At 40.0% G+C, this 25,430-nt stretch overlaps 1 protein-coding gene across 1 annotated transcript; it reads right to left on the bottom strand.

The window, feature by feature from the left end:
- Nucleotides 1-301: 301 nt before the first annotated feature.
- LOC106088928 (potential E3 ubiquitin-protein ligase ariadne-2) lies at nucleotides 302-22,885 on the bottom strand. The gene is made up of 4 exons (XM_013254644.2): nucleotides 21,544-22,885; nucleotides 7,639-8,228; nucleotides 6,755-7,570; nucleotides 302-1,101 (listed from the first exon to the last, which is right to left on the bottom strand). Exons 1-4 carry the CDS (start codon nucleotides 21,608-21,610, stop codon nucleotides 955-957), a joined length of 1,620 nt encoding a protein of 539 aa, XP_013110098.1. The 5' UTR covers nucleotides 21,611-22,885; the 3' UTR covers nucleotides 302-954.
- Nucleotides 22,886-25,430: the final 2,545 nt, after the last annotated feature.

Here is a 25,430-nt window from a genome sequence, read left to right as displayed (position 1 = left end):
GAAGCTCTTAATTGGTAAAACATCATTTCCCATTCAATTTTAATAATACAATAATACAAATTTAAAATTTTGTTTTACTAAAATATTTGAAAATACTTGGTTGCTATTTCTTAAATCTTCGTTAGTTTATAATGCAAGGGGACGCGACGAGGCGACGTCTCCCATGTTACATTCAAAATTCATTGCTATGTGATTTGTTTGGTTTTCTCTATATTTCTCTTGCTATGCTCTTTTGCTCTCTTGGCAAAATAATTTTGCTAGCGGGAGACTTGAATTTTCGCTTTGTTGGGGGGGGGGGGGGGGGGGGCATTTCTGCTTTTTTGTTTTTGCTTGGTTTTATGCAAAACTTAACTAGACATCATTTTTGTAATTGTTTAATAAACCTAATAAATTGCTATAAATGTTTATAAAAATTGTATGAGATGAAATGCTGGTTTGTTTGTGTTGTTTTTTTTTTTTTTTTTTTGAAACGTCTTTTCGCAGTTGTATGACATGTCTATGGGGGCATGGGGTTGTTACAGCATGAAGTCATGGTTTATGGAGATTAGAAATGCACATTTCTTGTTTTTTGTTTCTTAATAAATTCTAACTTCAGATCACTTTGTTGTAGTTTTTTTGTTTTGTTATTAATAATATGTTATCACCTAGGCTAAGTTGTCTGTCTAATTCTTCTTCTTCTTCTTCGTCTTCTTCCTATTCTGTTAAGATTTTAATCTTATATTGCAATTTAAATTAAAAACTGAGTTTAAAAACAAAACAAAAAAATTATGTTTTTTTGTTTTTGTTATACATTAACTACTAAATTAGTTGTAAATATAGCTGATGATTGGCAAATACTAAAGTGTTACTTGTTGTATAATCTTCTATGTGTCTACTATAAATACTCGAGTTTTTGTTTTTGTTTTTTCTGTTTTTTGTTCGCGCTTTTTGTTTCGGAGCGAGTTTATTGGAAGTTTATGCTTCGACAGGGAAGAAGTCTTTGAGCAAAGTGGTGCGCCTTTTTTCAGCTATGTCCATTTGGTTTTCTAAATCGCCAAGATCCGTAGTTTCGGCTCGTTCAATTTTCCAGGAGAGATTTTCAATTTCAGCCTCGAGTTGGGCCTGGCAAATCAAAGAAAGAAAGAAAGAGGGGAAAAAGTTAAAATAGGATTGACCAAATTTTGTTACAAAAATGAAAAAATTTCAGCAAAAATTACGACATGGCTGAGAAAGCATGCCGTGGCATAGATCCATTCAAGGCAAAAATAGTAATTTTTATGTAAACAACGGATACTGTCTTCTTGGGAGTCCCGGTCAATTTTGGATTGGATAATATTGTTGTTGTTGTTGTTGTAGCAGTGTGTTATACACTGAGGCGGCAGCCCTTGCCGATGAAGAACTCCATCGGGTCAATCCGGTACGTATTGGGTTGCCCAAAAAGTAATTGTCGGTAATATAGAAGTAATATAGTCGGTGTTGACAAATTTTTTCAACGGCTTGTGACTCTGTAGTTGCATTCTTTCTTCTGTCAGTTATCAGCTGTTAATTTTAGCTTGCTTTCGAGAAAAAGTGCGCGAAATTTTGTTTACATTTGTTTGTTTGGCGTCAATTTTAATACGGAGCCCACAAAGGAGCATTTTCGTCATATTTTACTTTATTATTTCCATAAAGGAAAAAACGCGCAGCAGGTTGCTAAAAAGTTACGAGATGTGTATGGTGATAAAGCCTTAAAAGGAAGACAGTGTCAAAATTGGTTTCGCAAATTCCGTTCTGGAGATTTTTCACTTAAAGATGAGCCACGTTCAGGTCGGCCAAATGAAGTTGATGATGACCAAATCAAAGCATTAATCGAATTGGATCGTCATGTAACTGAGCGTGAGATTGGAGAGAAGTTAAATATACCAAAATCAACCTTTCATTATCACATGGGTACCACATGTATTGAAAGAAATTCATTTAACAAACCGAATCAACGCTTGTGCACCTTGTGCACCTTATGCACCTTAAACGCAATGAATTCGATCCGTATCCGTTTTTAAAACGAATCATAACTTGAGATGAAAAATGGATTGTTTACAACAACGTTAGACGAAAACGATCATGGTCCTAGCATGGTGAACCAGCTTAAACCACTTCAAAGGCTGATATCCACCAAAAGAAGGTTATGCCGTCTGTTTGGTGGGATTGGAAGGGTGTGGTATATTTTGAGCTGCTTCCAAGGAACCAAACGATTAATTCGGATGTTTACTGTCAACAATTGGACAAATTAAATACAGCCATCAAGGAGAAGCGACCAGAATTGGTCAATCGTAAAGGTGTCATATTCCACCAGGACAACGCTAGACCGCACACATCTTTGTTAACTCGCCAAAAACTGAGTGAGCTTAGCTGGGAACTTTTGATGCATCCACCATATAGCCCTGACCTTGCACCATCAGACTACCATTTATTTCCATCTTTGCAGAACTCCTTAAATGGTAAAACTTTCGGCAATGATGAGGCTATAAAATCGCACTTGTTTCAGTTTTTTGCAGATAAAGGCCAGAAGTTCTATGAGCGTGGAATACTAAATTTGCCAGAAAGATGGCAAAAGGTTATCGAACAAAATGGCAATTATATATTTGATTAAAGTTCATTCTAAGTTTTATTAAAAATGCATTTACTTTCTTTTAAAAAATCCGCAATTACTTTTTAGGCAACCCAATAGTTATTTTTTTGTAATCAAAGCATCCTGCCTTCTTGGGAGTCCCGGTCAATTTTGGATTGGATAATGGTTAGGATCAGTGTCGCCGTTTTTGCTAGGTTCCCACCAAAATTGGTAGGTTTTTATTCTCGTGGTAGATTGGTAGGCAGCCTGACCTCAATTTTTGGTAGGTTTTTCCAACATATGCGAATTTTGCAAATTTTGCCCATGAACATTCCACTAAGGAACAGAAGCAAACTTCCCACATACCAACGAGTGCAGTCCGATTCAAGTATAAGCTCAATGATAAGGGGCCTCCTTTTTATAGCCGAGTCCAAACGGCGTGCCGCATTGCGACACCTCTTTGGAGAGAAGTTTTACATGGCATAGTACCTCACAAATGTTGCCAGCATTAGGAGGGGAAAACCACCACTGAACATTTTTTTTCTGAAGGTCTCGCCAGGATTCGAATCCAGGCGTTCAGCGTCATGGGTAGACATGTCAACCTCTGCTCTGCGGTGGCCTCCGCGCACAACATAATATGGTGTGGTAGCTAGAAGGCAAATCCTAGTACACAGCACTGTTTGGGTTCACTAGGTGTCGGGACGAGGAGACGAGAGAGAGGGCACTCCGTCGATTAAAGCGGGGTTTTGGACGCGGTGGGAAGGAGGCACACCCCATATATATAAAATTTCAGCTCAATCGGACGAAATTTATGGCTTTCAGGGGTTGAAGAAGTCAAATCGGAAGATCGGTTTATATAGGAGCTATATCTAAATCTGAACCGATATAGCCCATTTGCAATTCCCAACGACCTAGATCGATATTAAGTATCTGTGCAATATTTCAAGCTGCTAGCTGTTCGACCCCTATCATAATTTTGACAGATGGACGGACGGATGGACATCTATGGTGGTATGAGTAGTTTATGGTGGTATGAGTAGTTTACAATCTCTTAGAAGATGTCAAAGTTTCTCTTATCTATTCTTTTCAATATCATATCAATTGTGAAACTCATGGCACAGGGGCACTCCTATCAAATTCAAAAACTCTCATTCAAATGCAGTATCTTCAATTCAATTTATTTATCTTATCGCTACATATAAAAACCTTAGACAAGAATTCGTTATCAATTGAAGAACTATTGAACATAGAGTAAAGTTAAAGGGGAAAACCAACGCCAGGATGGTCTCCCCAGGCGTTCAGCGTTATAGGCGGACATGCTAACCTTTATGCTACGGTGGCCTCCAACATATAAATTACTCCAAATTATTATTTCACTTTCAGTAGTTTCCGAGTATTCGTTATGAGTGCAGAACAAGTAAGAGCACGAAAAGTTCGGCCGAGCCGAATCTTATATACCCTACACCATGGATAGCATTTGTCGAGTTCTTTGCGCGGTATCTCTTTTTATGCAGACAAAGTATAACGAATAACAAGTAAGAGCGTGCCAAGTTCGGCCGTGCCGAATCTTATATACCCTTCACCATGGATCGCATTTGTCGAGTTCTATGCGCGGTATCTCTTTTTGGGCAAACAAAGAATTTAGAAGACGAACTGTTAAGCTATTGGAGCTATATCAAGTTATAGTCCGATTCGGACCATAAATGAATGCTGAACATTGTAGAAGACATAGTGTAATATCTCAGTTCATTCGGTTAAGAATTGCGCCTTGTAGTGGCTCAAGAAGCAAAATCGGGAGATCGGTTTATATGGGAGCTGTATCAAGCTATTGATCGATGAAGATCATATTTCACATGTATGTTAAAGATCATAGGAGAAGCCGTTGTACAAAGGCAAATTGATAAAAACTGCGCCCTCTAGAGGCTCAAGAAGTCAATGACAAGTTTATATGGCAGCTATATCAGGTTATGTACCGATTCACGCCATACTAAGCCCAATTGTTAAAAGTCATAACAAAACACCTCGTGCAAAATTTCGGCCAAATCGGATGAAAATTACCCTCTTTAGAGGCTCAAGAAATCAAGATCCCAGATAGGTTTATATGACAGCTATACCAGGTTATAGGCTGATTTAAACCTTACTTAGAACATTTGTAAGAAGTCATAACAAAACGCCTCGTACAAAATTTCAGCCAAATCGGATGAGAATTGCGCCCTCTACTGGCTCAAGAAGTCAAGATCCAAAATCAGTTTATATGTCAGCTATACCAGGTTATAGGCCGATTTGAACCTTACTTAGCACCAGTTGTAAGAAATCATAACAAAACACTACGTGCAAAATTTTAGCCAAATCGGATAAGAATTGCGCCCTCTAAAAGCTGAAGAAGTCAAGACCCAAGATCGGTTTATATGGTAGCTATATCAGGTTATGAACCGATTTGAACCATACTTGACACAGTTATTGGACATGATACCAAAACACCATGTGCAAAATTTCAGTCGAGAATTGCGCCCTCTAGCGGTTCAAGAAGTCAAGATCCAAGATCGGTTTATATTGCAGCTATATCAAAACATGGACCGATTTGGCCCATTTACAAACCCAACCGACCTACACTAATAAAAAGTATTTGTGCAAAATTCAAGCTAGCTTTACTCCTTCGAAAGTAAGCGTGCTTTCGACAGCCAGACGAACGGACAGACGGACGGACATGGCTAGATCGTCTTAAAATGTCATGGCGATCAAGAATATATATACCTTATTGGGTCTTAGACGCATATTTCAAGGTGTTACAAACAGAATGACGAAATTAGTATACCCCCATCCTATGGTGGAGGGTATAATAAAACCATGGATGTCGAGGGGCCAAATAATGTCACGACGGGCCTCACTACTTCAAATTTCATCAAAAAGGGCGTAATTCCGATATTGACTGTAACTGTTACAAATGTTAAGGGGTCGCTTCCATATTACGTTGGAATAGGAAATGAGGCTTTTGTGCGTTCAATGCATTCAATCGGAAAACAGGGCTATATGGCAACAGCATAGAAATCTGGTCCATACTCAAATGTTGAGGAGGCCATGTAACTCACTGTAATGCCGAAAATGGGTAGCAAAAGTGAATTTCTGAGCTCAATCGCGAGATCGCTGTATTTCCACTTGGCACGTTTGTTCATGGAAATCAAGGCAATAATACAACTTTTAAGATTTCTAATCGGGAGATTGGTATAAGGAATGTCACCGTAGCGCTGAGGTAAGCATGTCCACCTATGACGCTGAACGCCTGGGTTCGAATCCTGGCGAGACCATCAGAAAAAATTTGCAGAGGTAATTTTCCCCTGCTAATGCTGGCAACATTTGTGTGGTACTATGACATGTAAAAATTTTTCCCCAAAGAGGTGTCGCACTGTGGCAATCTATTCGGACTCGGCTATAAAAGGAGGCCCCTTATCATTGAGCTTAAACTTGAATCGGACAGCACTCATTGATATGTGAAGGTTTGCCCCGGTTCCTTAATGGAATATTCACGGAAAAAAGGGGGTCGTCGAACCCTAAACTCCTCAGTCTTCACTCACATCAAAAGCATTTAACACCAGCACTACTTTGGCCCAATTTGACATCCCGGCACGGAATAACTAAAGAGAATCTTGGCTGGGAGCTACCGGGCGCGTCTAAAGGTTGCGAAAAGTGGAATGCTCCATACGGAGTAGCTGCAACTGCAGCCGCGGACAATCAGCGGTATCCAGTGCAGAGACTCACTAAGAGGCCGAATGGCACCGGCTCTTACTCAAATACTGAGTGCCTATGATGCTCGATATGACAAGGCGAGTTATTGGCGCCTTTAAACAACCAATGGCCATCATGTTCCCGCGGCGATCGGTCGTATAGACTGGAACGAGCGCGTTCGCTTATAAGAGCTTGACGAGAATCGCCACCTCCAAATGCAAATGTGGCTACAACAACAACAACAACAGGACCCCATGACACCAGTCGCCTATTTACATGCCCAGCAAAACGAACTAATCTCACTGCAGAGTCACTGTGATCTGCTCCAATTGAAAAGGCTAGATCTGGGTACCATGGCCAAACGAATAATCTCAAAATAAATCAATCTATAACCCCAGCAGCCATTGAGCGTACAACAACCATGACTGCATTAACTACCATTACATTTCAATTGTCCAAACTTACCTGTTGATATTCAAAGAGATCCTTACGTGAACCACTTTCCATAAAGTAGGCATATGGATAGGTGTATTGTAAGGTATATCGACATTTTGCCAGCAGAGCAGCTGCATTGAAGAGATATTGCCAATCGATCCAGGTACCACGACCGTTCATCACTTTCTCATTGATGCGTTGACGCAAGCGATCCAGTGTTTGCTGTTCCAATTGCATGGACTTGGAATGGTTCTCCCAACGCTCATAATAATGGAGGTATTTCTTTAAGGCTTCTCGTGCTTGCACATGCACCGATTCGTTGGCTATATTGGGATTGTCTTTGTAGCGCGAACATTCGTAGTATTCGGAACCATGCGTTTTCCAATCGCCCAAGCACATCCAACAGAAGTCATATTTGCAATTGAAACATTGCATGTGATTACAGCCTCCATTTTTCTCTATGCATATGTGACATTTGGGACAGTCTTTGGTATTGGCGCTTATGTAGTTGGCCGTCTCACTATCGTCGGCACACTTTGTAAGCCATTTTCTAATCACTTGACAGTCAGTGGGAGCGTGATAGTCCATATTGCATTTGAAACAGAATGAGGTGCCGCACGCGGTGCAGACGGTGCGTTTGGGGGCAATTTCACGAGAGCGCACTATAATTTGACAATTGGGGCCGGGACAAAAACGCAATTCCGGATGTGACTTGACATAGTCTCGAAAAGCGAATTGTTGATATTTCTCACGCATTACAGCACGCGTCACCAGGGTGAGCACCAAATCTTCAGGAACACGAACGTTACACATTTGAGCCATACAACCGATTTGAGTGGAAATTCCCTGAAAAAAAAAAGAGTGGAAAAGAAATTGTGATAAAACACAAAATAATTTGTCTGACATAAGCTTACCAGAAAAATTTGTGTCTCAAAATACATTGACCAACAGTCTTTGCAAAAGGAATGACCACATGATAGGCTATAGAATTTATCGCCCAGCTGGACTGTTGCACATACCGGACACATTTGACTACGATATTGTTGTGTTAAACTGCTACTGCTGCCAATTGTGGGTGTAGACGTAGGTGATTTGCTATAAGTGCTCAGGGTGCCCACAATGGGTGGTGGCATAGCAGATGGTGAGGCAGTCGTTGATGATGTCGTTGACGATGTTACAGCTGCCGCGGCCGCCGCCGCACTTGTTGAGGGTGCACTGTCAACTTCTAGCGAGGGATCTGTGTTATTGCAAGGAGGTTTTATGCGTGTCTCCACCAATAATGTATTGGCATTTTGGCGATATTTGTCAACTACCACCTGATTCATCCATTGATGCTCCAGCAGCAGCACTTTAGCTAAGGATGGCGTTATTTGTAAAATCGTATTTAATTTTTCCACCGATTCATTGAGTAGTTTCTCCACCTCTTCGACGGTTAAGCATTCATATTCGAAATATTCGGGATCGGTTTTCTTGGGATCTAAGCGTTCAACATCACAATCTTCACCTGCAATGAGGGGTAAGAAAGAATTATCAATCTATCACCGTAGAGTAGGTATGGTAGATAGCTATGATGATCGAGGGTTGGCATTTATAACAGACAGACATGTCTATAAAACAATAACAATTAAGTTACCAGAGTATTTTACTCAGGTTAGGTTGACGCACCACGTCTACTATCCCTGCCACCCGCAAAAAAAAGTCAATGCCATATTCATTAATTTTTATAAACATTCATCATGCATGTATTTGCATTGTTTATTAATAATCCCCAACAACAGAACCGGAGGGAGCAAAATGTTATGTACTACTCATAAACCTTGCTTTTCACATGGCTGGGTAAACATTTTGAAGGTTACCCATGCAACGTTTAACACATTTCCACTAATGATGATGTTGTGGCAGTCAGTACCCACCAACAAACGCCTAACGCAAGAGCATGCAATATTTCTAGACCCACTTCCCTATGGGACTCTGACAGCAAATGAGGACTTTGAACCCCATGGGGGTGTGGTGGATAGTTGTACCCACTTACATTGTTACATTATCAACCTGGCAGCTATTATCATTGTTCATTTATTGATTAAATGACTATTAAATTGTTGTCGGTTATGACATTTTTCTTTAAACGCGTTCAATTTAAATGTATAAAAATAAACTTAATAAGCGTTACACAAAAGAGTTACAAATGCAGTGTTATATAGGCAATCAGTATTATGAAGGGTTGAAAAAAAAACACTAGCAGACAAAGCCAATTATATGCCCAAGAAGAATAAATGCAAAATTTCCATTACATCAACGTGTATAAGATGAAACTGGAAATCGCCTTCGATAACGATTTAAATCTATAACCGGTACTATGGTTAGAAACAAATACAAAACTAACCCAAATAATTGACCATATTTCTAAGAAAATTAAATTTTGATAAAAAACTTTACCTATCTAAATCAAGTTTTTTTAATAAAAATCAAGTTTCGACAAAACTTTCTCCGAAAATCAAATACCATGAACCGTTATGAAATGAAAAAAAAAAATATTTTGGTGTCATGTAGTATTTACACTGTACATCATGAGTGGTCATTGTAATAGTGTCGGTGATAATAAGGGTGTATGCTTCACATATACACCAGAGAACTGCAATCGCATGGCAGGCGGTTAAACGCACCGAATTGTCTGTATCGCATGCCACATAAAAGCAAAATTAGCTACAAACACACGCCCATATATAATAGAGTGAGAGATGCGCGAACGTTTTAGTAATCGTTCAGTGGATGTAATTTTTAATTTCGCCGAGGGACATCGTGTGTTGTTTGCAAATGATCACATTTCTTTTTTATTTAATTTCGACAAATTTTTCCATAAAAACAAATTTTGGAAAAATATTCTATGAAAATATCGAACCCTTCCCGCAAAAGTGATGTATGCGAAATTTTTTCAATTTTAGTCTTTTGATGGATTGCGATAGAGGATATCGAAAAACGTCTTCCGTTATGAAGTGAGAAAAAATATTTTGGTGTTATGGAGTATTTACACGGTATATCATGATGAGTGGTCATTGTAATAGTAACGGTGAAAATAAGGGTGTAGGCTTCACATATACACCAGAGAACTGCAATGGCATGGCGGCCGGTTATACGCACCGAATTGACCACATGGAAGCAGACAAAAAATATAAAACACAACAAACTGCTACAATAACAACAAGAGAAATGCATAAGACCCAATATTTGACACTCAATAGCCACTATGGCCAAAGCAATTGTCTGTATTGCATGCCACATAAAAACAAAATTAGCTAAAAACACATGCCCATATAAAGGGTGATTTTTTTGAGGTTAGGATTTTCATGCATTAGTATTTGACAGATCACGTGGGATTTCAGACATGGTGTCAAAGAGAAAGATGCTCAGTATGCTTTGACATTTCATCATGAATAGACTTACTAACGAGCAACGCTTGCAAATCATTGAATTTTATTACCAAAATCAGTGTTCGGTTCGAAATGTGTTCATTCACCGTAACGTTGCGTCCAACAGCATCTTTGAAAAAATACGGTCCAATGATTCCACCAGCGTACAAACCACACCAAACAGTGCATTTTTCGGGATGCATGGGCAGTTCTTGAACGGCTTCTGGTTGCTCTTCACTCCAAATGCGGCAATTTTGCTTATTTACGTAGCCATTCAACCAGAAATGAGCCTCATCGCTGAACAAAATTTGTCAAAATTTGAACACATTTCGAACCGAACACTGATTTTGGTAATAAAATTCAATGATTTGCAAGCGTTGCTCGTTAGTAAGTCTATTCATGATGAAATGTCAAAGCATACTGAGCATCTTTCTCTTTAACACCATGTCTGAAATCCCACGTGATCTGTCAAATACTAATGCATGAAAATCCTAACCTCAAAAAAATCACCCTTTACAATAGATTGAGAGATGCGCGAACGTTTTAGTAATCGTTCAGTGGATGTAATTTTTAATTTGGTCGACGGACATCGTGTGTTGTTTGCAAATGAACACATTTCTTTTTTATTTAATTTCGACAAATTTTTCCATAAAAACAAATTTTGGAAAAATATTCTATGTAAATCGAGCCTTTCCCGCAAAAGTGATGTAAGCGAAATTTGTTCAATTTTAGTCTTTTGATGGATAGCGATAGAGGATATCGAAAAAAGTCTTCTGTTATGAAGTGAGAAAAAATATTTGGGTGTTATGGAGTATTTACACGGTACATCATGATAAATGGTTATTGTAATAGTGTCGGTGAAAATAAGTGTGTATGCTTCACATATACACCAGAGAACTGCATTCCCATGGCAGCCGGTTATACGCACCGAATTGACCATATGGAAGCAGACAAAAAATAACACAACAAACTGCTACAACAACCAGGGAACTGCATGAGACCCAAAATGTGGCACTCAATAGCCACTTTGACCAAAGCAATTGTCTGTATCGCATGCCACATAAAAACAAAATTAGCTAAAAACACACGCCCATATACAATAGAGTGAGAGATGCCTGAACGCTTTAGTAATCGTTCAGTGGATGTGGTTTGTAATTTGGCCGAGGGACATTGTGTGTTGTTTGCAAATGAACACAATTGTTTTTTTATGTAATTTCGACAAATTTTTCCATAAAAACAAATTTTGGAAAAATATTCTAAGAAAATATCGAACCCTTCCCGCAAAAGTGATGTAAGCGAAATTTGTTCAATTTTAGTCTTTTGATGGATAGCGATAGAGGATATCGAAAAAAGTCTTCTGTTATGAAGTGAGAAAAAATATTTGGGTGTTATGGAGTATTTACACGGTACATCATGATAAATGGTTATTGTAATAGTGTCGGTGAAAATAAGTGTGTATGCTTCACATATACACCAGAGAACTGCATTCCCATGGCAGCCGGTTGTACGCACCGAATTGACCACATGAAAGCAGATAAAAAATATAAAACACAATAAACTGCTACAGCAACAAGAGAACTGCATGAGACCCAAAAACTTTGGCGCTCAAAAGCCACTTTGACCAAATCAATTGTCTGTATCGCATGCCACATAAAAACAAAATTAGCTAAAAACACAAGCACATATACAATAGAGTGAAAGATACGCGAACGTTTTGGTAATCGTTCAGTGGATGTGGTTTGTAATTTGGTCGACGGACATTGTGTGTTGTTGGCAAAAGAACACCACTCAGATGAGTGTCATATGAAGCCAAAGAAAGCAGAGGAAAAATATTCTATGAAATTTTGTTCAATTTTGCAAAAAAAAAAAAAATTAAATTTGCCAATAGTATCGATAGGAAAAATATCAATAGATATCCAGACCAATCTACACAATCTGTGAAAATTTCAAGGTAATCGGTTCAGCCGTTTTTGAGTCTATACGGAACAAACAAGCAAACACAAATTGTATTTTATATATAAGATTTCGACAAATTTTTCCATAAAAACAAAGTTTGGAAAAATATTCTATAAAAATATAGGACCCTTTCCGCGAAAATGGTGTAAGAAAAATTTTTTCGATTTTCGTTTTTTTTTTTTGAAGGATATCGAATAACCTCTCTTCTTCACATTTCGGAACTGTACCATACACAGTTATGAAATAAGAACAAGTAAAAAGACCCCCATCCTTCGGTGGTGGGTATAAAAATGTTTTTGGTATAATGGGGAATTTACATGGTACATCATGATCATTTCGATAGTATTGGTGAAAGTAAGTAAGTCACATATACACTAAGAATCAAAATCTTTTTGATTTTTTCCATGATTTTTGTTATCGACAACCATTTGTTATTAAAATACGCCAATAACCCGCCTTGTCATAAATACCTCGTAGACACTCAGTTTTTAAGAAAGAGCCGATGCCGCTCATCCTCTAACTGATACTTTTCACTCGAAACCGCGACTGCATTTGCAACTACTCAGTATGAAAAATCCAGTTTTAACGAAATTTTTATTTAAATTTCCTATGAATATCAAATTTTAAGCAAACTTTCCATACAAATAAAATTTCGCTAAAAATTTTTCATACAAATCATTGTTCAAATAATTTTTTTTATAGAAATTTCGAAAGCTTTATTTTGAAAGAAAATTTCAACTAGCAATGCTAGGAAAATCAAATTTTGACAAAATTTTCCATGCACATCAAAATTAAATGAAAATTAATATTGAAATCAAAATTCGACAAATTCTTTATCAAAATTAAATTTTGACGAAAGTTTTTATAAAAATGAAATTTCGAAAAAAATTTCATGGCAATCAAATTTGGCGAAATTTTCCATGAAAATTAAATTTTGAGCGATTCTCGATGAAAATAAAATTAAAAAAAAATTTTTCTATAAAAATCATATTTTGACAAAATTTTCTAATTCGACTAAATTTTCTACCAAAATAAAATTTCAACGAAACGTTGACTGAAAATTAAACTTTGACTAAATTTTCTAGAAAAAAATCTACTACTTTTGTGAAATTTTTTAAGAAAATCAGATTTCACAAAAATTGCTATGAAAACAAAATTTAAACTAAATTAAAATTCAGGATAGAATTTAAATCAATGACAAGGAAATCGGAGACAATGAGGTATTAATATCTTTCGACGTTGTGTCTCTATTTCCAAGCATACCGGTTAGAACAACAAGGCAGCAGGAGCCGACGGGTTTCCCGCTGAATTATTTCAGCCAGGAGGCGGCACGCTGATTAGGCATATGCTTCAGCTTATCTGCGCAATCTGGCTAGAAGGACGCATACCCGATGGTTGGAGAATCAGCATACTATGTCCCGTACACAAGAAAGGAGTAAAGACGGAATGTGCCAACTACAAAGGAATAAGTCTACTCCCCATCGCATACAAGATACCCTCGACCGTACTATGTGAAAGATTAAACCCTTAAGTCAATGAGTTAATTGGGCCCTATCAATGCGGCCTTAGAACTGGTAAATTCGCCTGCACCAGATATTCACCCTGCGCCAAATCCTGGAAAAGACCCGAGAAGGACAAATCAACACCTATCATCACTTTGTTGACTACAAAGCCGCCTTCGATACTCCTTTACGTTCAAAGGTATTTCAAGCCATGTCTGAGTTTGGTATCCCTGCAAAATTAATAAGACTCTGCAGGATGACACTTTCTGATACGCGTTCCTCAATAAGAATAGGAAAGAATCTCTTCGAACCATTTAATACCAAACGAGGTTTCAGACAAGAAGAGAGAGCCCATCATGTGATCTCTTTAATATCCTGCTGGAGAAGATTATACGAGATGCAGATGTGAATAGATATGGCACACTAATCACAAGAGAACACATGCTACTCGCCTATGCCGACGACATCGATATCATAGGTCGGTCACCGGAAGTAGTAACTGCAGCCTTTGAAAGAATCGAAAGAGAGTCAGTCAGTCTGGCAGTGAATGGAGATAAGACAAAATGGATGGTTTCAACTCCCAAAAAGCCTTGCACAACCGAGCAGATAAAGAAAATGGAGAAAGTTGGGAACCGCAACTCTGAGATAGTCAGTAACTTTATGTACCTCGACGCCGCCGCAACCGAAACGAATGACACCAGTTTTGAGATTAAACGAAGAATAATACTGGCAAACAGATGCTACTTTGGACTAAGTAAGTAGTTTAGAAACAAGGCCACCTCTCGTCAGACGAAGATTACACCATACAAGACACTGATACTACCCGTGCTGTTATATGGTTCTGAGGCATGGGTACTTGTGAAAGCAGATGAGGCAGTACTTGGAGTATTTGAGAGAAAGATTCTTCGTAAAATATATGGACCAGTTTGTGTTAATGTATTGGGTTGCCCAAAAAGTAATTGCGGATTTTTTAAAAGAAAGTAAATGCATTTTTAATAAAACTTAGAATGAACTTTAATCAAATATATTTTTTTACACTTTTTTCTAAAGCAAGCTAAAAGTAACAGCTGATAACTGACAGAAGAAAGAATGCAATTACAGAGTCACAAGCCATTGAAAAAATTTGTCAACGCCGACTATATGAAAAATCCGCCATTACTTTTTGGGCAACCCAATAGAATATAGGCCTCGTATGAATCATGAACTATATGAGCTGTATGACGACGAAAGCATAGCTACACTTATCAAAACACAACGGCTGCGTTGGCTAGGTCATGTTGTCAGAATGGATGAAGAAGCTCCACCAAAGAAGTCTTTTGAAGGCAAAAACGGTGGCTCACGCAAACAGGGAAGACCAAAAGTCCAATCCCATGGCAGCCGGTTGTACGTACCGAATTGACCCGATGAAGTCCTTCATCGGCAAGGGCTGCCGCCTCAGTGTACAACACAGTGCTACAACAACAACCAAAAGTCCGGCGCGGCAATGGATAGCTGTAAGCACCACACAAGCTGAAACATTGAGGTCCGATCTGTGTGGTGTTCATTGCTGTCACAATAAGCTTAGCTGCGAGCTACCGGGCGCATCCACATGTTGTGGATAATGGAATGCTTCATCCGGAGTAGCTGTAACTGCAGTTGCGGACAATCAGCGGTATCGAGCGGAGAGTCTCAGTGAGAGGTCGGGTGGCACCGGCTCTTGTACAATTACTGATTGCCTACGATGCTCGATATGACAAGGCGAGTTATTGGCGCCTTTAAATAACCAATGGCCACCCTGTTCCCCAGCTTGCTCACCTACAGGAACTTGACGAGAATCGCCAGCTCCACATGAAAATGTGGTTACAACAAAAACAACAACCAAAAGACCGATGGAAAGATCAAATGGTGGGAGACACCTCGAAACTTGGTGTCAGAGATTTTGGAATAAGCGCAGATAATCGAGGCGCTTGGAACGCTATTCTACGTTCGCCTAGTGGAACATATGTTCTGTCATAGCCAATCAAAGTAAGTCAGTAATGCACAACCTCTGTCATGAGGGCTTTAACCGATAGCCTTTTCACAATGTCATGATGCTGGTATCAGAACAATTTGTCGAATATCCTGTTCATTATCATGGAATCCACAATACGCCCCATGGTCTTCAGAAGAAGTATGATTTATAAGTCTATAGACATTTGGTGCCAAAATTTGCGTAGAAATGCCGGAAATATCTCATCAGGCCCTGGTGAGGTGACTTAAACGTTTGAAAGCTTTTCCTTAACCACAATGTCTCTGATCAACCTTTGATCAATCCCATCGCAGCCAGTTGTATGTACCGGATTGACCCAATAAATTCCTTCATGTTGTTGTTGTTGTAGCAGTGTGTTGTACACTGAGGCGGCAGCCCTTGCCGATGAAGGACTTCATCGGGTCAATCCGGTACGTACAACCGGCTGCCATGGAATTGATGAATTCCTTCATCGGCAAGGGCTGCTGCCTCAGTGTACCACACACTGCTACAACAACAACAACCTTTGATCATTGCCATAGTTTGAAAAATTTTTCTTAAAAATCAAAATTAGAAAAATATTCATAAAAATTGTTTGTGTAATGATTCATTTAAATCAATATTTGACAAAAATTCCTATAAAAATCAAATTTTTATTAAACTCCCTGCAAATTTAAATGTTGAAGAAATGTTCTATGAAAATCTTATGCCGAAAACCGAATTATCAAACACTGCAGGGGTTTACTACCACTGCTATTTCAATGCTAAACTTTGAACCTTTCAAACATGCATGTTGATGTATTACAACAACAATGAACCCTAAGAGTTTTATCGTGCCAGACAGACGAGAGGCACAGGCCGACGCATATACGGACTGACTGAACTGACTAACTAAATTGTGTACCCCGACAGCAATCAAAAGAAAAGAAACGTGATTCAAGTGTGATTTTCAAGTTCAGTTTAGGTTGTGTGGCTTCGACTTTTTCCACTGAAAGGCTGAGTTTTTTTTTTGTTTTTCTTTCATTGTTGTGTTTACCTTTTCTCATTTTGTGTTGGAGTGTTGTTCAGTATGGAGGAGTAGGAGGTATTCTATGGCAGCAAACCTATGTTGTTGTTGTTTTTTTGTTTGTACTTCTTCAATTGTAAAGGAAGTGAGTCTAGTAAATGGCAACGTTAAAACCCCATGACAAAGAATAAGGTTTTTGGTTGATCAATTGATGCGATGGATAAACCAGTCAGCCCTCAATGCCAAGGTTTCTCATTCACTGTTGCTGCAGAATGAAAGATGAAAACTTGTAACTTAAACAACCACCAGCTAAGTTGTGAACACAATGTTGGCCATAGAAATAGGGTAACATAGGCCTCTGCGTCTTTTTACAGGCAAGTGTTCTTCTTCATAGTAACTAAAATACTATGTCGGCAGTGTTGCGTTTACTATCATTTACTACTATTACTACGAATATGGCCCATACGGCGGCTGTTCGGCCATTGGTGTAAGAGGTCATTAACCATTTTACCACCATAGTAATGCGGTTGGATCTGCTTTTTGCTCTCCTGATTTTCTTTCATTCTTCATTCTGGCATAGTTCTTCTACTTTAGCTGCCTGCTGTTTTAGGTTCTTTTTTTTCCCGAGGTGACTTGTTTTGGGTTTCTTCCTATCTGTTGTTAGTTGTTGTTGTTATTGATGTTGTCTGGCGGATTACAGTTCATTACCTGCTTCAATGTCAAAAGAAAAAAGTGTAAAAATGATTCCTACGACGTATGTAATTAACGCATATAACCTTTTTGTGTACCAAAACACTATACGGCAAAGGTGTGCATATTCATTTTGCCATTTCGTTTGAAGAACTTCAAAGTCCATTGGCTTAAATGTATATGCTTTTCCTGCCATATGCCTAGGTACGTCCAATTTGCAAAGCAAATTGTAAATTTAACCATGAACATTCCATTTAGGAACAGGGGCAAACTTCTTACATATCAATGAGTGCTGTCCGATTCTGGTTTAAGCTCAATGATGAGAAACCTCCTCTTTTTAGCCAAGTTCGAATGGCGTGCCGCAGCTCGACACCTCTTTGGGGAGAAGTTTTTACATGGCTTTACCTCACAAATGTCGCCAGCATTGGGAGGGGAATGCCACCGCTGAAAAATTTTTTATGATGTTTTCGCCAGGACTCGAACCGCGTAGTTTGGCGACAACAAAAACATGCAATCCCATGGCAGCAGGTTGTACGCACCGGATTGACCCGATGGAATCTTCATCGGCAAGGGCTGCCGCCTCAGTGTACGTGTTCGTCTTTTTTCGTCATGGGAGAGGCACATCCCGGAGTGCCTTCTCTGTACGCTTCTGGTCCGTGCCGGGATCGAAAAGAACCCCGGACCCTGGTTCTGTTCCGTTTGCCAGAACCGCCTTCATCATCGGTCAGTGTCGGTGAGGTGTTAACGGTGTTTGGAGTGGGTACACTTCCGTTCTTGCTCTGGCCTAACTTCGCTACGGGAGTATAGACATACTGGCTATGTCGCTAGGTGCTGTGCGAACATAGCCAGCAGTGGGTCACAAGCGTCGCTGTCGTCGCCTTCGGGGTCTTCGTCGTCGGACTATGTGACCCCCCCGACCTCTCCCGTACGGCAATTTATGCAACGACAGCACCCTAGCCCTACTATTGCCAGGCCAGTGCCGGGAAGTGTATCGTTCTTGCAGTTAAACTGCAACGGACTGCGTGTCAAGATTGATGAGATTGTAGATTTTATGAGCCGGAAGAGCATATCGGTCGCAGCGATCCAGGAGACAAAGCTGACTAACACCTGCAGCTTGCACAGTTGTCACGGCTACAATGTGCTACGTAAGGATCGCTCAAGGAATGGAGCGATCGTTATACACCATTCCGTGCAGTATAGACCTATCTCGCCTGCGCTTGACGCTAGTGATCCATACATGGAATGTATGGGGGTAGCAGTCAGGTCTGGTACTGCCGAGATAGTGATATACAACGTGTATATACCGCCGGTTGGTAGCTGTGTCCCGATTAATGGCCAGGCCTACAACCCCGGCATAAGTGGGTTGCTATCTGGCCATGGTCGTCTGGTTCTGGGGGATTTTAATGCACATCACTCGTCATGGCATTCTCCCACGTTTTGCACGGTGAATGAGGATGCCCCCACTTGGATTAAGAGGAGGTGCAGCAGCTCGCCAGAAATCTCAATTGCATCCCCTGATCTCCTGAGTGACGTATCCTGGCAAGCCGTCATCTCTTTGGGGTCAGACCACCTCCCCATAATCCTCACCATCGACCGACCACCCGACTTCATAACCTCTGAGCGCCGGACGTTCATCAATTACAAGAAGGCCAATTGGATCGGCTTCAGAGAGTATACCAATCGCCGCTTCAATGAACTGCCACCCCCCTCTGATGTGCTTGTGGCCGAGAGGAAATTCCGAGACATCATCAACGCAGCAGCCGCTCGCTTTATACCAGCCGGTCGAATACCGCAAGTGCGACCCAATTTCCCGGCACAAGCAGTGGTACTCGCAGACGAGCGTGATGGGATTCGTGCTATGGACCCCGCTAACCCCAGAATCAGCGAGCTGAATTTGGAAATAAACAGGGTAGTCAACGAACATAAGCGGAATTTGTGGCTGGAACACTTGGAGCAATGTAACTTAGGCACCGGTGCAGGCAAACTGTGGGCCACTGTTTAGTCTCTCTCGAACCCCGGTAGACGGGACGACAGGACCTGAGTCACTTTTGGCGAGATAACCGTGACTGATCCGCAGAGATGAGCCAGGTTGTTCAACCGTCAATTTATTGTGCATCCCGAGAGAGACAGGGCAAGGAGGAGAGCCATTCGCCGTATTCGTGGTCTCCGAGCCGATGAACAGTCCTCACAATTTACCGTGGGCGAAGTTACGAATGTCATCCGTGGCGCCAAATCTTCTAAGGCGTTGGGCCCCGACGGAATCTCTACATTGATGCTGAAGAATCTGGATTTACCTGGAGTTGAGTACCTTACCACTGTCCTTAACCTGTCATTGAACACTCTTATAGTTCCCGATGTCTGGAAAATGGGCAGAGTGATCCCGCTACTGAAGCCTGGTAAAGACCCGAGTTTGGGGGAGTCGTACAGACCGATCTCCCTTCTCTCACCAGTGGCTAAGACGCTTGAGGCATTACTCCTCCCGAGCCTTGTAGGAGAATTTCCATTCGCCGAGCATCAACATGGATTTCGAAGACTGCATAGCACACAACAGCTTTGCATGCCATTACCGCACACATTTGCCGTGGCTTCAATCAGCCCAGGCCATGTGATATGACGGTCCTCGTGGCACTGGACCTATCGAAGGCAGTCGACATGGTCAGCCATGCCATATTATTTTGAGGTCATCGCCAACACTTCCCTCCAGCCAGGCTTGAAACGCTTGGTCGCGAATTATCTGTGTGGTAGCCATTTATTTGTGGAATTTAGGGATAAGAAGTCGAAGCACCGTAGAGTGAAACAGAGAGTTCTTCAAGGTGGGGTGATATCTCCGGCACTGTTCAATCTGTACCTATCCTCCATTCCAACCGCTCCAGGCGGCATAGAGATCGTATCATATGCGGACGATTGTACGATAATGGCATCAGGCCCCCCACACATTGTTGGCATCTGCAATAGGTTGAGCTTGTCTCATATTTCGCTGCAAGAAATCTGAAGATATCTGCCACCGTAACGCAGAGGTTAGCATGTCCGCCTTTGATGCTGAAAGCCTGGGTTCGAATCCTGGCGAGACCATCAGCGGTGGCTTTCCCCTCCTAATGCTGGCAACATTTGTGAGGTAATATGGAATCGGCTATAAAAAGGAGGCCTCTTATCATTGAGCTTAAACTTGAATCGGACTGCACTCATTGATAGGTGAGAAGTTTGCCCCTGTTCCTTAGTGGAATGTTCATGGGCAAAATTTGCAATTTGCAAAATCTGCCACCAAATCTTCAGCCACATTGTTCACTACAAATACGCGTGAGGTGAATACTAAGCCGACTCTGATGGTCGATGGAGAAGTGATTTCGACCATCAAGTGTCCCAAAATACTTGGCGTCACATTTGACATCTCTTACATATTCTGCCCACATGCCACAGCAATCTGCGATAAAGTCAAAAGTAACAACAAGGTCCTCAGCACTTGGGGTGCAGACAAAGAAACCTTGTTGACCACATACAAAGCAATTGGCCGGTCTGTGGTAAGTTATGCAGCGCCAGTGTGGTCTCGTCAGCTCTGTGACATGCAGTCAGAATGCCGCCCTTCGAACTGCGCGGGCTGTCTTCTCAGCTCTCATATGGACCACCTCCATCAGGAGACAAATATCCTACCAGTGCGAAGACATAACTACATGCTGTCTAAGCATTAACTTTTTGGACTGTTATCGCAGAGACCTTCCAAATCATCGTCTTGTGAATACCGCCCAGAAGCCTTAAGGTAGATCTACATGATCTAGAGCGTGAGGTTCAGCGCTCTACGAGAGAACCTCTAGATCAAGCGGCATATCAAGCAGGTCTAGACAAGATTCATGCAGACAGGGTAGCAAATGCGGCGAATGGCTACCGAGTGAATGTAGTCCTTGGAGAACGACCACCTCCCATTGTACCTGAAGAAGGGTAGAGCTGCGTACATGGGAGTGATACTTGGCCATAATGGATACATATGAAAATATTGATCAACACATACCCTTAATTGACTTGAAGCTGTTGAGGGTATGGTGGCATTTGCAGTTAATCGATTTGCCCCACAAACTTCACTATAGAAGCTGTCTGAAATAATTCACCTTTTTTGAAATAAATAACCTGAAACATTTTACTAAGGTGCCAGGAATGGATTCTGCATATAAATATTTACATTTTTCCCCTTTACAGCCATGCATTTATGTAAAAAACTGTCAAGATATTGAAATAAATGACTTGATGGGAAATAAATGGTTTGTGTATTGTATTCTTACCTGAATTATAGTAATCATCATATTCGCAATCATTATCAGAATATTCCATATCCGAGTCGGCTGACATGTTTTATTTTGTTTGTTTGGATGTGGTTTCAATACTTTTCTCTGCAGCAGATAGGCAGTTGCAATTGATTTTTATGATTCGTTATTATAAATAAAAGCAATGAATACTTATTCGGAATCTCTGCAGCCGTCTACTTCGTTTAACGATTTTTTATTTTCTTTTTTCCAATAAAAATTAGGGAAAAATTTGCAGATCATTAAAAAAATCAACAATGCACAAATCGCTTAGCTAGCCGCCGCCGTCGATAGAGAAAAAACAGACCACAACCCACACACACGAAGAAACACGTTCAACTGATTCTGGTTGTTGTTGTTGTTGTGCACCATACAACATCAAAAAATGTGCAGTGTGACGATGCGATGTGTTACGATGAGGAGGCGGAGGAACAGAGTGTACAAAGAGAAGACGAATGAATTACGTAGGGGAGCTCAGGCCAGACAATGATTACAACCAACCAACAACGACGACAGGAATTACAAATAAACTCGCGGCAACGAACGAACGAGGGATGTAAAAGCAGTCTGGGCAGCAATATACGACATAACAACAACAACAACAATCACAAAAGAACACCACCAGCCGCTGTAGGAATAAACGTACTACAGCTGATTATTGTTGTTGTTTTTTTTTTTATATAGTTTCAAACTGGAAGTTGAAAGTGGTGATTTGATCCGTGGCGTAAGGTAACAAAACAGGATTTCGTCCTTTTAGCTCTGCTACAACTGCTGCTAGGTGGGGGGAAAACCAATTCGTTTGAAGTCGTTGTAGTGGTGGTGGTGGTGGTTATACGATTGCACAAAAACTTTTTGTTATTGGAGAGGTGGAGGGTGTTGTATGCACCACAAGGAATACGATGTGCTAAATGCGGGGGGTTGTTTTATGTGCAATTCCCTGCTTTTTTTAGGACTTTACAAATTTCAATTTCATCAATAATATGAATATTAGGAACTCTTTGTTTTATTCCTTAAACATTTCACAATTACATATTTTTTATGATATTATTACAACATTTTACACAACTACACACAATTTCGAAGACGTTGTTATGGGGAAAATGTACACCGACCGATTCGATTTCTTTGTCTCTTGTGGCGAATGAATGTATCTTTTGCAACGATTTCTTTTTTTAGGCCTTCGTTTAAAAATAAGGCTTTGTACTTGTGCTTTTTACTTATATTTTTTTTTTTTTGCTCAAACACGGCAGTAATTAAGCTCATAAACAATGTCTTTGGGATACTTCCGTTAAATAAGTTTTTTCCGTGTTTTTTTTGGTGCTATATGGCGAACTAAATGTCGATTTTCGTTTTATCGATTATTTGACTTTTTGTGAAAAAAATCAAAGTCGGTTTTTAATGGATAATAAAATCGAGTTATCGACTTTTTCTGTTGTGGGGAGTTAACATGGCAGATAATGAAAATTGGCATATGTAAATGGTCTATCGATTTAGCTTTCGGGGCCACCGTAGTACAGAGGTTGGCATGTCTGCATCCAACGCTGAACACCTGGGTTAAAATCTCGGCAACAACATTAGAAAAATTTATGAAATTTGGTAAGAAGATATATTGGGTTGCCCAAAAAGTAATTGCGGATTTTTTAAAAGAACGTAAATGAATTTTTAATAAAACTTAGAATGAACTTTAATCAAATATACTTTTTTTACACTTTTTTTCTAAAGCAAGCTAAAAGTAACAGCTGATAACTGACAGAAGAAAGAATGCAATTACAGAGTCACAAGCTGTGAAAAAACTTGTCAACGCCGACTATATGAAAAATCCGCAATTACTTTTTGGGCAACCCAATAGATTGATCGCAGGAATATGAATCTGAAGCCCATCTTTGGTGGGGAAAAGGCCCTGGACCCCCCTCAAAACTATAAACCTCACCTCTATGGGAAGTGTTGCCACCTAGACAATGTGGATATCAAACGAAATGTATTGACCATGGTGGTCTCATACAACAGCCACAAATCATATGGTGCAATCGGCCATCTTGTCATCAAGGTGATCAAAGTTTTGCCAACACACACAAAGAAATTAGTGGGCGTACGTGAACAGAGAATATTAGAGAAAGAAGATAACAACAAAGAGAATGTAAACAAAAATCTTAATACCGTCAAACCTAGCCGTCTGTAAACAGCTGTTCACGTGAAACCGCCTTTATAAATTCGAATTGGATATTAACCAGGATTCACTGAATTAGGTTGCGTAAAGCATTCAGCCGACAGACAATATTTAGAATTTTTGTCAACTTGCTCTTTGTTTTCATTCCTGCATTCATTTCATGGCGAAACAACTAAAAGTTGTCTCATTTGTACAACAACCACAAATCTTAAGGTGCAATCCGCAATCTTGTCATAAAGCTGATCGACGTTTTGCCAACACACATAAAGAAATTTGTGTGTGTTGCCATACATGGGCAGAGTGTGTGTATGCTTTTGCATACATGGGCAGAGAATATGCTAGAAAGAAGATGACAACAAAGAGAATGGAAACAAAAATCTGACATTTTACCACCTTTTTAAATCCGACTTGGATTCACTAATATAAGGTTAGGTCACTAGCAAAAACAAAAAGTGGATAGGCCCCATGAACATCATTGAGGATGTCAAATCCGCCGATTAAAAATGTCATCAAATAAGAGAAAACGTAAAAAAAGAATGCATGTAAAAAGAGAACAAGTTGACATCCTCAATGCCAAGTACGGCCAAATATAAAAAAAATTGTATATCGGCTGATCGCTCGGCTTAACCTTATTCAGCGGTGGTTTTTTCCCTCCTGATTTGTGAGGTACTATGCAATGTAAAACTTCTCTCCAAAGAGGTGTCGCGTTGCGGCACGCCGTTCGAACTCGGCTATAAAAAGGAGGCCCCTTATCATTGAGCTTAAACTTGAATCGGACTGCTCTCATTGATATGTGAGAAGTTTGCCCCGGTTCCTTAGTGGAATGTTCATGGGCAAAATTTGCCATAATATTAAGTGGCTAATGAATACCACATTCGTTAACTTTTCTTTTATCGCTTTTTAGCTAAACGGTTTCTGTTAAAACATTTTACCAAATTCCACTACTGCGAAAACCGCTGGTTTTAATGTCGATTATAGTTGAGTGGCTAATATATACCACATTCGTTAACTTTTCGGTTATCGATTTTTAACTAAACGGTTTCCGTTAAAATATTTTACCAAATTCCACTATTGGCCTCACTAATCTCACATGCCAACCAACCAACTGACAGGCGACTCCGCGACAACAGCAGTCAACCAACATCCGGCCGGTTATGCATCACCCACCCAAGCATCTACAGCAAACCCGATCGAGTTGTCTAGTCCACAGGTCATAAAAACAATTTAAAAGAAAGCAATTGTTCATTTTCAAATGAAGACATGCACGGTTTATTAAATGTACAGTTATCGATAACTACTATTGTACTGTATAAAATTATACAGTGCAACAGACTTGAACATAGATTTTATGCTGTATTTTATTTTAGTACTATATAGCGCAAATCACGATTAATCGGTTATTATTATCTGAACTTGAATACCTTGCACTGATATTCTATGTCAAACTCCGTATAAAAAAACGTCGGCGAAATGCTGGAGCAAAACTGGGTGAAAAAGTAGTACTCTGTTTATAGTGAGGAAAACGGCACAAAGAAATTTTAATGGCAACGCTTGACATCATTGTCGGCATTATTTTCGTTTTATTGGTTTGAATGGTTCGTAATTTCTTTTTTTTATTTTACTTGTTTGCGAAAAAAAAAATAATAAAACCAAAAGTGCAGATAAAAAACGTCTTTTGGTATGATAATTGAAACACAAC

The sequence above is a fragment of the Stomoxys calcitrans genome, chromosome 5 (genome assembly GCF_963082655.1).
Source record: "Stomoxys calcitrans chromosome 5, idStoCalc2.1, whole genome shotgun sequence".
NCBI classification, from domain to species: Eukaryota; Metazoa; Arthropoda; class Insecta; order Diptera; family Muscidae; genus Stomoxys; species Stomoxys calcitrans.
Note: the sequence above shows the minus strand (reverse complement) of the source record. Positions and strands in the feature narration are given on the sequence as shown.